The 14,278-nt window shown below is 47.7% G+C and overlaps 1 protein-coding gene across 2 annotated transcripts in view; it reads left to right on the top strand.

Annotated features, from left to right (window-relative positions):
- The window catches only part of lama5 (laminin, alpha 5), an 85,368-nt gene that overhangs the window by 40,789 nt on the left and 30,301 nt on the right, over nucleotides 1-14,278 (top strand). Inside the window, exons 17-40 of one of the 2 annotated variants that reach the window (XM_024263880.2) lie at nucleotides 995-1,047; nucleotides 1,863-1,962; nucleotides 2,038-2,090; nucleotides 2,186-2,291; nucleotides 2,368-2,467; nucleotides 2,827-2,983; nucleotides 4,666-4,795; nucleotides 5,077-5,219; nucleotides 5,370-5,473; nucleotides 6,314-6,467; nucleotides 6,537-6,700; nucleotides 6,851-6,959; nucleotides 7,528-7,625; nucleotides 7,695-7,908; nucleotides 8,911-9,037; nucleotides 9,140-9,279; nucleotides 10,430-10,545; nucleotides 10,625-10,836; nucleotides 11,016-11,217; nucleotides 12,007-12,151; nucleotides 12,221-12,361; nucleotides 13,457-13,618; nucleotides 13,846-13,953; nucleotides 14,050-14,133. In XM_024263880.2, coding sequence (XP_024119648.2) covers nucleotides 995-1,047; nucleotides 1,863-1,962; nucleotides 2,038-2,090; nucleotides 2,186-2,291; nucleotides 2,368-2,467; nucleotides 2,827-2,983; nucleotides 4,666-4,795; nucleotides 5,077-5,219; nucleotides 5,370-5,473; nucleotides 6,314-6,467; nucleotides 6,537-6,700; nucleotides 6,851-6,959; nucleotides 7,528-7,625; nucleotides 7,695-7,908; nucleotides 8,911-9,037; nucleotides 9,140-9,279; nucleotides 10,430-10,545; nucleotides 10,625-10,836; nucleotides 11,016-11,217; nucleotides 12,007-12,151; nucleotides 12,221-12,361; nucleotides 13,457-13,618; nucleotides 13,846-13,953; nucleotides 14,050-14,133 — 3,122 coding nt within the window. Of the gene's footprint in view, nucleotides 1-994; nucleotides 1,048-1,862; nucleotides 1,963-2,037; nucleotides 2,091-2,185; nucleotides 2,292-2,367; nucleotides 2,468-2,826; nucleotides 2,984-3,363; nucleotides 3,503-4,665; nucleotides 4,796-5,076; nucleotides 5,220-5,369; nucleotides 5,474-6,313; nucleotides 6,468-6,536; nucleotides 6,701-6,850; nucleotides 6,960-7,527; nucleotides 7,626-7,694; nucleotides 7,909-8,910; nucleotides 9,038-9,139; nucleotides 9,280-10,429; nucleotides 10,546-10,624; nucleotides 10,837-11,015; nucleotides 11,218-12,006; nucleotides 12,152-12,220; nucleotides 12,362-13,456; nucleotides 13,619-13,845; nucleotides 13,954-14,049; nucleotides 14,134-14,278 lie in introns of both variants that reach the window. The other variant, XM_024263879.2, reaches the window with a different exon arrangement.

Here is a 14,278-nt window from a genome sequence, read left to right as displayed (position 1 = left end):
CTTTTATTTCTTGGTATTAATTGTAGTATTGAAACTAACTGTTGAAACGTTGAAATATTTCAAATAATGATTATTCTCCGTAGTGCATGTGCAGGTGAGGTGCTGCCGTGCCCGCTTTTCTGGTGATTTTTGACCCTTTTGGCTTGCCGTACTGCCTTCCCCTGACTGCAGGACAGCAGCATTGGGGGATTTCTGGTGCTGCTATCCTGCAACTGTGGCGAGTGATCCGTTCAGATCACATATAATCCATGATCCGTTCAGATCACTGATAATCTGTGATCCATTTAGATGAGGGATAATCTGTGATCCGTTTAGATCAGGGATTATCTGTGATCCATTTAGATCAGGGATTATCTGTGATCCGTTTAGATCAGGGATTATTTGTGATCCGTTTAGATCAGGGATTATCTGTGATCCATTTAGATCAGGGATTATCTGTGATCCGTTTATATTAGGGATTATCTGTGATCCATTTAGATCAGGGATTATCTGTGATCCATTTAGATCAGGGATAATCTGTGATCCGTTTAGATCAGGGATTATCTGTGATCCGTTTAGATCAGGGATAATCTGTGATCCGTTTAGATCAGGGATAATCTGTGATCCATTTAGATCAGGGATTATCTGTGATCCGTTTAGATCAGGGATTATCTGTGATCCGTTTAGATCAGGGATTATCTGTGATCCGTTTAGAATCAGGGATTATCTGTGATCCTTTTAGATCAGGGATTATCTGTGATCCATTTAGATCAGGGATTATCTGTGATCCATTTAGATCAGGGATCATCTGTGATCCGTTACACCTCCAGCAGAGAGTGATCATGTTTTATAAATCCTTGGACACTAATCTGTAAATAAGATCATGAAGCTCCGTTCTCTCTGAGTTCTTTGTTCTCCGTTTGAGTGAAGTCGAGTCTCTCCTGTCACGAGTTTCTCAGGATGCTGATGTTCTGACCCTTTAAGTGAGTGACGGTTCTGTTTCTGTCACTGACAGCTGGAACGTGTCATCCAGCTGGTTCTGTTCCTGTCGCTGCTCTGGCTCATGTGGTAAGTCTTCAGAAAAACGCTCGTTTTTATCTGTTTAAGGACGACTTCAGACATCTCTGAACGATCGTTCATCAGAATCGCTGTGGGTTTGTTCCTCCGTCCCTTTTCAAATGTAACTTGTTCCAAACGTGAGCGTCCTCGTCTGAAGTCCTCATGAGACTCTGAACTGCCTTCAAAAACAGAGACGGGCTGCAGTCTTTATTATTATTAGTCATCATTTAAAGATGAACATTTCTTTTTGAAATCAAGAAGTTTGATGAAATCCACAAAACATTTTTGCAGCATAAATTTTAAATGACATAGAAGATGATACTTTGGGTAAGAAATATAGATTTGTGTTCAGAAAAACAAGGACGTTATTTACCGTCTAATCTGAGACGTACGTGGTGTGACTGTACTATAAGTAATCAACTATCAATGAAGTTTGAATTCTCTTAATACAGCTAGTAGTCATTTAAAAAAAGATAACAATAGTTCAGTTATTCATAAACTTTTGAAAATGAGCTGAAATGTTCCCAAAGTGTCTGAGATTTCATGGAAGCAGCTTCTACTGCCCTGAGGAGAATCATCCTCTCCAGAAGAACATGGACCACGTCCCAGAGAGTGGACCGTTTTGATCATGTCAGTGAGAAAGTGGTCCAGAAATGTGTCGTGGATGGAAAGAGTTCAGACGTTTTTGTCTGTTTGGTCATTTTTAAGAGCAAAAACATTAAAAGAGAGAAGAGAAAATGTCTTCTGACGGATTAAAGGACAGAACATGAGCATGTCTGAGCTTCTGCAGAGCTCAGCTAAACGTGTTTTCTCTGCTCGCTCAGGGTCAGTGTGAGTGTCGCCCCCATGTGGAGGGCCCGGCCTGCGACCGCTGTAAGCCTCTGTACTGGAACCTGTCCCCGGACTCTCCGTTTGGATGCTCCAGTAAGAACAGACGCTCTGTGGGCTTGATGCTCTTTGGAGGGTGAAGATCTCAGAGCGTCTGCTGTCTCTCCTCAGGCTGTGAGTGCAACACCGCGGGCACGCTGAGCGGGGTGGCGGAATGTGCACAGGTAACGGCAGCGTCCACTTCCTCTGGAGACGCATTCTTCTTCCTCTTGTGAGACTGAAAATGTGGTCTTGTCATCCAAACCTCTGTGTTTGTCAGGAATCGGGTCAGTGTCCCTGCAAGCCCAGCGTCTGCAGTGGGACTTGCTCTGCCTGCAAAGACGGCTACTATAACCTACAGCATCAGCACTACTTTGGCTGCCAGAGTAAGTGTTGATGCATCGCTGGAGTCTGTCATCAGTCAGCAGTGCGGCTCTAGTTCCTTCCTCCTGGTCTGCCTAGGTTGTCAGTGTGACGTCGGCGGCTCTCTGGGGCCGTTTTGTGAGGACCAGAACGGTCAGTGTCGCTGCAGATCCAACGTGGAGGGACCCAAGTGTGACGTGTGAGTTCAGCAGAGCAGTAACACTTTAAGCTGTAGTTGACGGGATCATACTTCATGTAAGCCAACACGTGAACGTCAGACGTGGTCTAAGGGTTCAAATAACTGTCTGTGCTCACAAACTCTGTTTCCTTGTTTTCCTTCAATGATTGACAGTTTGTTTTCCCCACAACACTATCAGAACTCACAGTTTCTGATCAGACACGCAGCTGCTCCGCATCAGTCTGACGCCGTTTAATCACTTTAGCAGATGAAATCCTCAGTGGATTTGAGATCTGATCAAACAATCCTCCACCGCGTTTCAATCCACAGATTTTGTCCTCACTCCGTAAAGATTGTTTTAAATGTTGGCATATTTGCAGACCGCGTCCAGATCATTACTTTCCTGACCTTCATCACCTGAAATTTGAGATCGAGGAGGGAACCATGATGGATGGACGACCAGTCAGATTTGGTTACAATCTACTGGAATTCCCAAACTTCAGCTGGAGAGGTTATGCGGAGATGTCGTTCATTCAGGTAAGAAGTGTTTATGATTGATGGGAATGATGATCTGACGTAGATGTGACTGTGGCCCATACCCTCCCTTTCTCTTGCATCAGATGTGGGCGGACCTGTTCTGTTGTCTTCAGTTCTACGCTGTATTTTCCCAAACTTTGGATTTGTTGCTGTTCATTTATTCCAGATTTAATCTAAGTAGATTCTGTTCTATAAAGTAAAAAGCTAGCAGCTGATTGGGTTCAGGTTCTGTGGACCCTCCTGTGTCCGTGGTTCCGTGGGTTGGTGGTGTGATCATCTTTTCTTCAGAACTTTCTCTGGTAAAGCGGGATTCTGCCTTCACTCGTTCTCCTCTCTTCCTGTCTTCTCTCTCGTCTTTGCTGCTTTTTCTTGCTTTGCAGTCCAGGGTTCTGGTGTCGGTGTCGGTCACTTCTCCAGACCTCTATCATGTGGTGCTGCGCTTTGCCAACTGGGCTGGATCTGCGGTTCTGGGTCGGGTGTCAGTCATAGAGGATGAATGGAGCTACTACTGTGGGAACTGTAAGTGGAACAGGAAGTAGATTCTTTGGCTGGAAACACGTTTTCTTTCTGGCGTTTTCAGAGCTCCAGTTTCAAGTGTGGCTGCAGCGACACTGGAAATGTCCTGAAAATGGAACAAAAAATGTGGCATTTGCTGCACCTCCAACCTGGGATTAACCCCAGAACACTTGGTTATAGACGGTTACTCCATCACTGTAGACGGGTAATGTTTACCCGATATATTAAACCCAATCAGAAGTATTTGTCATAAAAATAGATCAAAATATGACAACATGTGATAAATTAGAGTCGAGTAGTTTTCTCTGATGTTCAACTGTAACAAAATGGAAAATAAAAACAACAAGATCTTAAAAACATGCTTGAAAATTATGGAAAAATTAGGAATTTCAGAACAAAAAACTCCTGAAGAAACCAAATCCTGATCCTGGAGTCTTGGTCTTTGGTCCACCCATTCCTGGACATGTGAGACTTTCCCACAGACCATGACACCCTGACTCACTGATTATCTTATGATGTCAGAAATCCCAAATAAAACTATTTTTATGTCTGTTCAGTTCCGCCCCCCAAATGATGACATCACAGCCGTAACAAATGCTTAATGTAAAAAAAAAAAAAAAATGACAGGAGGCCTCCAACCGTCTAGTGTCGGTAGTTCCTCAGTCATTCTATTGGTCAGGACAAACATTCTGGATATTTTCTATCACGATATTATTGTTCTTGATTATTGAAGTTAAACTGACCAATCAGACGCCTCAGTGAAAGTATTTGGTTTCACATCAAGCGTTCATTTGGTCGCAGCTGGAAATAAGCCATTTTTCTGTCACACTGTCTCGGTCCAGTTCTCTTTTACAGTCAATAAGCTTTAACTTACATTGATTCTTTGGTCCCTCTCTGGTTATTTTGACATATTGGCATATATTGACATCTGGAACCTTCCAGACAAACTTCCTCTCACTGACGTTAACACAACCCAGCGTTTCTGTGAGGATGGTCTCGTCCTCTCGCCCTCCCGTTCTCTGGGACGGACCTCTCTGGTGGAGGTTCTTCTTGTTTCCTTTTCCGGGCCACAGCTGAACCACAGTTTAGGCTGTAGGAATGATGATGTCATAGTTCCCCTGTGCTCTCCTTCCCGCCCCTCTGCACCCCGTGGACCTGGCCTGTAGCCTGCAGTGAAGCTCCAGGTTTATGTGAGTGAGGCGGACCTGTTTCTGACTCGTTTCATCATCAGTTATGTAAACTCAGAGGGCGCCACCTCCAACGGTAGAATCAGAGCCTATCAGGCCAACCGCAGAGGTAGGTCTTCCCACGACAGATCTGTGTTTTTGTCTTGATGTTGGGTCGTGTTCTGGCTGTCACACAGTCAACAGTCGTGTACTGCAAATACTATCTGTGGAATTAAACTTTAAAGGTTCTAATTTGGTGTTTAGTGAGTAAACGTCCTACATCATGTATCCCTGCTCGGTGACGTACTTTCTGTCAGCTCACATGTTCTACGTCTTGCTAATGCTAAAGCAGAATGCTAGCCTGCAGGTTTCTGTGGCCGTCGTGTCATGGCTGCTGTCTGTCTTCTGAAGGTTCGGAACAGTCCAAGCCCATCGTCTTTGCTCCCAGCGTCGAGCCCACCTTCGTTAATGTTCCTCAGAACAGTTTTGTGGAGCCTTTTGTCCTGAACCCCGGAACCTGGACGGTGGTCATCGAGGCTGAGGGCGTCCTGCTGGTGAGACACGCCTCCATCCTGCAGACATGCTAGCAGGTCATAGTGTTTAGTCAGTGATGTCACCAGACAGCTGGGGGGGGCTACACAGGTATGAACAGCACCAGTGGGCCCCACGCACAGACAGACACGTGTTCCTGGTTTGTCTTGCAGGATTACCTGGTCCTGCTGCCCAGTGCTTATTATGAAGCTCCACTCTTACAGATGAGAGTCACTGAACCGTGTGTGTACAGCTCCACACCTGAAGCCAGCAAGAAGTGAGTCTGCTAACACGTCTGTGACGGTGTGCCCAGCGCTAATGCAGCTCACAGGCCTTCAGCTCCCAGAGTTCTGCTGCAGAGCGGCGAGGAGAACATGTTTGAACCACTAACAACTCTTAGTCTAAAACCACCGACTGAAACTGAAATGAATTCATGCTTGGTAGAAAAATAACAAACTACACGTCTTCATAGTGAGACGACAAACACAACTCTGTCTTTTTCTGTCTTTGACATGCTAGCACATTCTCACTCCCATCTCTTCCAATATTAACATTCGGTGAAGAACCTTCTGGGTCTTCTTCTCATTTTTGTGTCCTCCACTCGTCGTTTTTTGACCTGCTAGCCGGTTGTAAAATTTAGGGTCTACAACCCTCGAGATGCGGTACCGAATGTGTGTGACTGCAGGACTGCTCCTTGGGACACGGCCGGTACCGGTACCTTAACCTAGCACTGGGTACCGGATGCGATACCAGACACAAAACGGTACCAGACATGGTACCAGACACAGTGCGGGCCTGAACCAGTGCCAGACATGGTACCGGATGCGGTACTGGACCTGAACCTGCACCAGGACGTGGTACCGGACCTGAACCGGTTCTGGGTTTGGGTACCAGTGTGCTCCGTGTCCCAGGACTGGAGTGGTCCGGTTTGCAGCCTGAAGGTCGGGACCCCAGATTTACTGGGAACAGCCACCAGTTGAGGACACTAAAAAAATCAGCGTGTGAGGAGTCGGGAGTGAGGACGTGTTGGACCCGGCGTGGTCTGCAGAAGGACCAGAACCAGACCCGGCTGTGGTTGTTTGTTCGGGTCTCCTCTGAACCGGTCTCGTCTGTCCAGCTGCCTGCTGTACAAGTATCTGTCCCTGGACGCCTTTCCGTCCGTGTCCTGCAAGGACGCCAGCTGCCGGAATGACAACCACCTGCCGCGCCCCTGCCCAGTGGAGCGGGTGACCCCGCGGCATCCTGACATGGCCGTCTGCAGTGGGAATGATGTAAGTGAGCGAGCACGCAGTCGTCGAGCGGTCGGCCGAAGGTTCGTCAGTCTTTGTCCTCCTCCTCAGATCAGCGTCGGGCTCCGCGTGCGCCGGCTGCCTCCAGGTGAATACAACCTGCTGCTGGAGTACTCCAGCGAGGAGGAGGAGCCTCAGACTCTATCCGTGAGCGTGAACACGCCAGGGCCACGGACCCGGCAGCACCGCCTCACGCTGCTGCAGTGCAAGTACAGGTGAAGGACCAGGTGTTCTCTACTGCTGGATGTTTGTGATGGATTCATTTAAAGTCTGACAGACGGACGTCCTTGATGTGAAAATTTCTCTTCACTGTTTCTGCATCACAGCTCAGCCTGTTGTCATCCCTCTTTCTCTGTATCGTGTAGTTTTCTGTGTCGAGCGGTGGCCACTGACGAGCAGCGGCGAGTGTCGGTCTTCTCTCTGCCCGCTGACGCAGAGATCCAGCTGTCCTCAGACAGAGCCAGCTTCTTCCTGGTACGTCCTGCTCTGATCTCTCCTGACTGTAAAGTTCGTTTTATCTCATGCTGCAGAACAGTGGTTAGTAGCTGTATAGATGAGTGTGATCTTGGTATAATCTACTGGATCAATAACCAATCATGATTATGCTCCAGGTAACAGCAGTAGTGGGTCAGAGAAAGGATTACCGTTTACCAAAGTAAACCTAAAGTATAACAAGAGAAAATCTCACTTTTGTCTCGTGATGTTTAGGAATACATTCGCTTCACTTGAATCTTCCTGTTTGGAACAGGAAGTCTTTTATTTTGAAAGAAAGTCATATGAGCTTCTGTCAAAAGTAAAAAAGGATTTTGAGAAAATTCTAGTTTGTCTTAATACTTATAAATGAATTTAAATGCAAAAATAAATATAATTTATGTTTATTCTAAAAAATGTCGATGTAATGATTCAAAGTATTCTCCTGAAATGGTAACGGGCTCCCTCGGGTTTGGATCAGAACCAACCGGCCCGATTGGCTCTTTCACTGGTAAAGACCTCTGGTCTGAACTAGAACCCTCTCAGGTTCATTTGCTGTGTTTGTCTGCAGCACCAAGTCTACCTGATCCCTGCAGACCGGTTCACCATGGAGTACGCTGAGCCCAAAGTCCACTGCATCAACACTCACGGCCGCTTCTCACCTGACAGGTAACCCAGCAAATGAAGAGATTCCAGTCGGGATTCAAACCTTGGTCATGCCGTTGTCTTTGCCCTCAGTTCCTCCTGCATCCCGTCACGCTTCCAAAAACCGTCTGACTCTCTGGATCTGAGGGAAGGTCAGAGCTCCACCTTACAGGCGGAGCAGCCCTCGGAGGCGGAGCCTGCCGCCGCTCCTCCGACCTTCCAGAGCCAAGAGCCCGCCTGGATGGACGGAGTCCGACCCCCCTTTGGAGTAGACGACAACAGCCACATGCGGCTGGATGCAGCGCAGGTACCAACACTGATGATGACGGCTCACGCCACGGTCACGCCACGGTCACAGTCACGCCACGGTCACAGTCACGCCACGGTCACAGTTACGCCACGGTCACAGTCACAGTCACCTCACGGTCACAGTTACGCCACGGTCACGCCACAGTCACAGTCACGCCACGGTCACAGTCACGCCACGGTCACCGTCACGCCACGGTCACAGTCACGCCACGCGATGGTCACGGGTCATCAGGACGCGGCTGTTCAGCTTCTGTGTCTTGTCTGTTTATAAAGCAAAGCTGGAATATGTGCTGATATTTATTTAAAATAGTAGTAGTTCTTTCTCAGCTTATCCCTTTTGGAGTCTCCTCAGCCTAACAGCACCCACTGTTTGGCATCAGTGATTTGGCAGAGTTTTTTCGCCGGATGCCCTTCCTGACCCAGTTAGGCAGCAGGTCAAGGGTCTTGCCTAAGGACCCAATCTGGGTGGGGATCAGTGGACAACCCTGGGAATCGAACCCAGGGCTCCTGCGTGCCAGCCCTTCACCTAGCCCACTGAGCCACCCAGCCGCCATTTAAAATAGAAAAAAAGAACAAAATGATTTTTTTTCAAACGTATTCAGAGATAAATGTCTTTGAATTCGTGTTTCCAGCGTTCGTTGACGCTCCTCACAGCTCCGCGCTTCAGAACGTCTCCACAGACTGTTCCTTCAGCTGCTACCTGGGACGATGTTTAGGGGAGTGACGGTGCAGGCCTCAGTCGTCCTGCTCCATTCTGATGGATGAACGTCCAGACTAACAGATCCATGAACGTCTTTGTATTCCTGGTCTGAGCTGGAATCTGGATCAGAACCGGACGTCTGGATAGAAACGATGGTGCTCGCCATCTTTGTTGCACCGCTAATGTTAGCTTAGGGTTGTGAGGGCGGTAAGCTAGCAGGAGAGAGTGTAGCCAAAGGGATGATGGGAAATCAGCTGCCTGAACAGCTTTGCAGTTGTCAGACTGTTTCTTCTCTCCTAGAACATGGCGGTCTACTCCTCCCGGGTCCCGGCGCTGGGACGCTACGTTTTCATGCTCCACTACCACCAGCCGCTCCACCCCACCTATCAGGTGCAGGCCTTCATCAACGGAGGGAGAATCTGGCAAGGTGAGACGTCTGACTGAGCCCGCAGGCGGAGATCTTTCTGGATTCACCGAATGTGCAGGAATGAGGGATGGGCGACCTTTATGTGACCTCCGTGTGTTTCAGGCCACACCAACGCGTCCTTCTGTCCTCACGCCTACGGCTGCCGTAACGTGCTGGTCTCTGAGAACCAGATCATTCTGGACGTGACGGACCACGACGTCTTCATCACAGTGCAGATTCCTGCCGACAGGACGCTGTGGCTGGTGGGTACGAGGCTGCTGCCCCACGTCTGCAGGACAGGTTTATACGGGGGTCAAGGGGTCACCGTTAACTACAGACAAACGATTCAGTTATTATTGTTATTTCTTTAATAATCTCATTTTAGTCTCTCACTGTAGTTGTGTTCTAGAACAAACCTCCAACTGTCTCACTTTTATGAACCAAGCAGGATCTTCTGTTGTTGCTGTGACATCATCAATGTGCGACTTTGTAGTTCTTAACAGAACTAACCCTGTCCAGGGATAAACCCAGAGGAGGTGTTCATTATGATACATGAATGTGGATCTCTGATGGTATCAGAAGATAAACTGTGGAATACGTTTGTCTACATATATTTTAGCATTAATAAGTAGTTGTGGTCAGTGCTTTTGTATTGCTGTTCCTCCGGGTTTACTGTGTTAAATTAGAACTCTGGACCTGAATGATAGATGTCATGATTTACCACAATGAAGTATATTTTCAGTTATTATGACATTTTAAAATGTCATAGCTTACAGATCTCTGAACACAGTGTCCCCCCGCTTAGTCGTGGTTTCAACCGTCAAAGAGTTAGATTAATTTTATGTGTACTCACTGACGAATCGACACCTTTGCAATCGTCTCAGACTGTTTAATGATTCATTTGGTGTAATAATTGATCAAATTAGAATAGAAACGATAGAAGAGAGATGGCACAACAAACACTCTCCTATATGTGTCGTCATATCACCACACGTCGGTTATAATAGGAAGACTTCATAAATCCACTTTCTCTTTATATTTTGATTTTTTTACTGCAAAAAAGTTTCATGAATTTGAATGAAAACACCTCAAAATGAGGCTTTTCCCACCATGAGGTCAGATTATAGTTAGATTCATTAGAGGTCATGATTAATTGATTGCATAAAAAAGAACCAGATGACAGCAGTAGTGTGATCATCTCCTGACTCCATTCTGACATTACTGGATGTTTTAAAGAGTCCTTTCAGTCCGATCCAGCAGCATGGATGATGGAAGATGAAAACATTCTCATTTAAAGGGAACAAAATAGTTTCTCTGCTGATTTGCTGCTATTTTCATTTTCTTTAGTAGTTTTGTTTCATGTATTTTTCTTTTGAATCTAACTTGATTAATGAGTGGTAACTGTCGTAACAGGACTACATCCTGGTTGTTCCTGAGGCCAGCTACAGCTCCAGCCACCTGACCGAGCTTCCTCTGGACCAGTCCTACAGCTTTATCAGCACCTGTGGTCTCAACAGTTTCTACATCGAGTCAGTCGCCACTCCTCTGTCTGTTCGTGTGAGGTCGGTCCGTGGCGTTGAACCTGTGCTTCCTGTCTCCCCTGTCCAGCTCGTACACGGCGTCTCCGTTCTGCCTCCGCTCGGCCGTGTCCCTGTCGGCCTTCTTCAACAACGGGGCCATGCCGTGCGCCTGCCACGAGGTGGGGGCCCTCAGCGACACCTGCCAGCAGTTCGGCGGTCAGTGCAGGTGCCGGCCCAACGTGATTGGTCGAGACTGTTCCATGTGTGCGACGGGTTTCTGGGGGTTCCCCAACTGCAGGCGTGAGTGTCCCCTTCATGACTTTTACATTAAATGCTCCGATAAACGTGTAGAAAGACGCAGCAGGTGAGATGTCGGGAGAGAATCGTCTCAGGATCAGAATGCTGACGGTTTCAGATGTTCTCCTGTCGGTAAATAACTGGATCTGTGTGAGTGTCCTGATGGAGCTGCTCCTCCACAGCCTGTAACTGTGGCTCCCGGCTGTGTGAGCCGGTGAACGGGGAGTGCATCTGCCCCCCCAGGACCCTGCTGCCCGAGTGCTCCCAGTGCGAGCCCCAGACGTTCGGCTGCCACCCCATCGTGGGCTGTGAGGTCTGTAACTGCTCCCATGGAGGCGTCCTGTCCCACGACGACGGCTGCGACTCCAGCAGCGGACAGTGCAGGTACGACCACCTGAGCGAGTCGCTGCAGAGAAAACGCTTCCTTTTTGGAGGGAAAACAGCCGACCAACGTCAGGTTCTTCTAGACTCGGATCTGGTTCTGTCATGTCACAGGAGTGAAGGTGTTCACTACCTCCTGGAATGATCCTTTTCTTTACCTTAAACTGGAAATAAATAGTGGTGAGACGTTTCCTGTTAGCGGTGGAACCAGCAGACCTGCAGAGCTCACCGTTTAACTATCCGGACTTTTTATTCTGAAATATTATTTCAATCAAAACACAAATACTTGAGTTATTGTGAGCAGGGAGCACCAAAGTACATTTGTGTTTCTGTTTAAGTTAAATGACAGCATAACAACATTATATAAGGTGATGAGGAAGTGTTTTCCTAGTGCATCTGTCACAATGAAAAGAGTTGGAATATGAGAATTTCAAGTTTATTTCATAATTAACATTTTTAGGTGCTTTTCAAATAACTATATATTAAAAAAACATCACAACTTTTCACAAAAGCCGCCACAACATCAGGCGTTTTAGGCCACAACAATCCTAAAAATCTGCCGCGAAATCCTGGAGGGTCTGAATACCAGAATGAGATCTTGACTCACTTGTACTCGTCACAGCAGAGGTGTCGGCTCCAGTTGTCAGGTTTCTGTGTGTTTTTGTTATCCTAAGGTGATGATCGGGGGTTTGAGACGAGTTCAATCACATTCATGTTTCTGTGCATGAAGGAACTCTCTCTCTGCTCTCTCCTGTTCAACACACATGCTTCCTAAAACCCTTGTCCCTTCAGCTGTAAGAGCAACATCATTGGCCGGCAGTGTGACCGCTGCACCCCCGGTTACTATGGTTACCCCAACTGTCGGCCATGTGAGTGCAACGAGGCGGGAACGGAGGAGGAAGTGTGCGACTCCATCACTGGACGGTGTCTCTGCAAGGTTGGACTCCGTCCCTCTTGAAGGCCTAGACCCCCCCAGCCATGTCTCAGCTTCCTGTCCCCCCCGCAGGAGAACGTCCAGGGCGCTCGATGTGATCAGTGCAGGATCGGAACTTTTCACCTGGACCCCACCAACCCCAAAGGCTGCACCAGCTGCTTCTGCTTTGGAGCCACAGACCGCTGTAGGAGCTCGGATAAGAGACGCACAGAGGTACTTCCTGTTTTCACTCTGTCAGGACGTAGAGGTACTTCCTGTTTTCACTCTGTCAGGAGGTAGAGGTACTTCCGTTTTTCACTCTGTCAGGATGTAGAGGTACTCCCTGTTTTCACTCTGTCAGGACGTAGAGGTACTTCCTGTTTTCACTCTGTCAGGACGTAGAGGTACTTCCTGTTTTCACTCTGTCAGGACGTAGAGGTACTTCCTTCAGGTTGTCTGCATTCTGAACAATCAAAGCTGTCTGACAGGAAGAGAAAAACCATCAAACTGAACAAAAGATGAAGGTATTTACTGGACAAGTCGGTCAGTTATCCATCCATTATCCATCCATCCTCCATCCTCCATCCACCATCCATCATCCATCATCCATCCATCATCCATCCATCCTCCATCCACCATCCATCATCCATCATCCATCCATCCATCTATCCATCCATCCATCCATCATCCATCCACCATCCATCCATCCACCATCCATCATCCATCATCCATCCATCCATCTATCCATCCATCCATCCATCATCCATCCACCATCCATCCATCCATCCATCATCCATCCATCATCCATCCATCATCCATCCAGGCCTCACGACTCCAATAAACGATTCGTTTTGAACACTTGATGCTAAACCATGTTTGTGTTTTCTTCACAACCAGAATAGAAATCCAAATGGAACATTGTCTGTTTTTGTTGTTACCTGTTCAACCAAAGACTAATCTTACATTGTTGTTGATCTTCAGTCATAGAATCCTCTAGAAAAAGGAATTCTTCATCACATGAGGCCATTTTTGATCAAATGTGATCAAAACTGTCTGTTTTTGTTCTATTGAAGAAACACCAACATGCTAAAAACAAACAAAACATTGATTCCAAAATTATCCTAGAAACTTAGTCTGTAAATGAGGATGGTCTCAGAAAACCCTGACCTTCCAGAGGGGCTGGTGCAGATGTCACCCCGGGTGTTTCTGCTGCATCAGGACAATGACAGTCGGATGCGGGCCGGTTTGGGTTACTCGTGTGGTGCTCTGTGATCTTCCTCTCTGCCTCTGAGCCGCTTCCCGCCTGAGTTTTCATTTCCTGTCTTGCAGGTCATAGACATGAAAGGCTGGGTTCTGCTCGGAGCAGACCGGCAGGAGGTCGTAGTGAACGAGTATCCGGATCAGGACCTCGTGGAGGCGGACCTGAGCGACGTTCCGGATGTCTACCAGGACCTGTACTGGCATGCGCCCAACACTTACTTAGGAGACAAGGTAACGAAGGGATCCGTGCTGAAGTGGAGAAATGCACAGAATCCAGATTTAGATCCATCCATCCATCCATCTTCTTGACCGCTGTGTCCCTTTCGGGGTCGCGGGGGTACCGGAGCCTATCCCAGCTACTGAAGAGCTTCCTGACCCTAACCCTTCTTCAGCATCACTGCTGTGTACAGCTGGAGTTTGTCTTGTGTCTTTTGATAACTGAAGCTGTCACTCTCCAGGTTTCTTCCTACGGAGGTCTTCTGAGTTATCGGCTCCACACGCAGACGATGAGAGGAGACTCTCTGTCTCTGCCTCCAGAAGCCTCCCGGCCAGACGTCATTCTGAAGGTGCAGCTCTCACACTCTAAAACATGCTTACCTGTGTACAACAACAGCGCATGAACGAGTGTTTCAGTGACGCTGGGGGCGGGGCTTGTTCTGCAGGGGAACCAGATGACGCTGGTGTTCATGCACAGGGAGTACTCCGCCCCCGAGGCTCCTCATGAGGGGAAAGTTCGCATCATTGAGGTAAAGTCATTCCCAGCATCACTTCAAATGATCTGACATGAAAGTAAATGTGTTTATAGCAGGGGTCTCAAGCTCAAATCAGCCGGGGGCCGCTGGAGACAGAATCTAGTTGAGGCCGGGCCGCATCAGGATTTTCTCAAGAAAA

The sequence above is a fragment of the Oryzias melastigma genome, linkage group LG7 (genome assembly GCF_002922805.2).
Source record: "Oryzias melastigma strain HK-1 linkage group LG7, ASM292280v2, whole genome shotgun sequence".
Lineage (NCBI taxonomy): Eukaryota > Metazoa > Chordata > Actinopteri > Beloniformes > Adrianichthyidae > Oryzias > Oryzias melastigma.
This window is presented reverse-complemented; position numbering and strand designations above follow the sequence as displayed.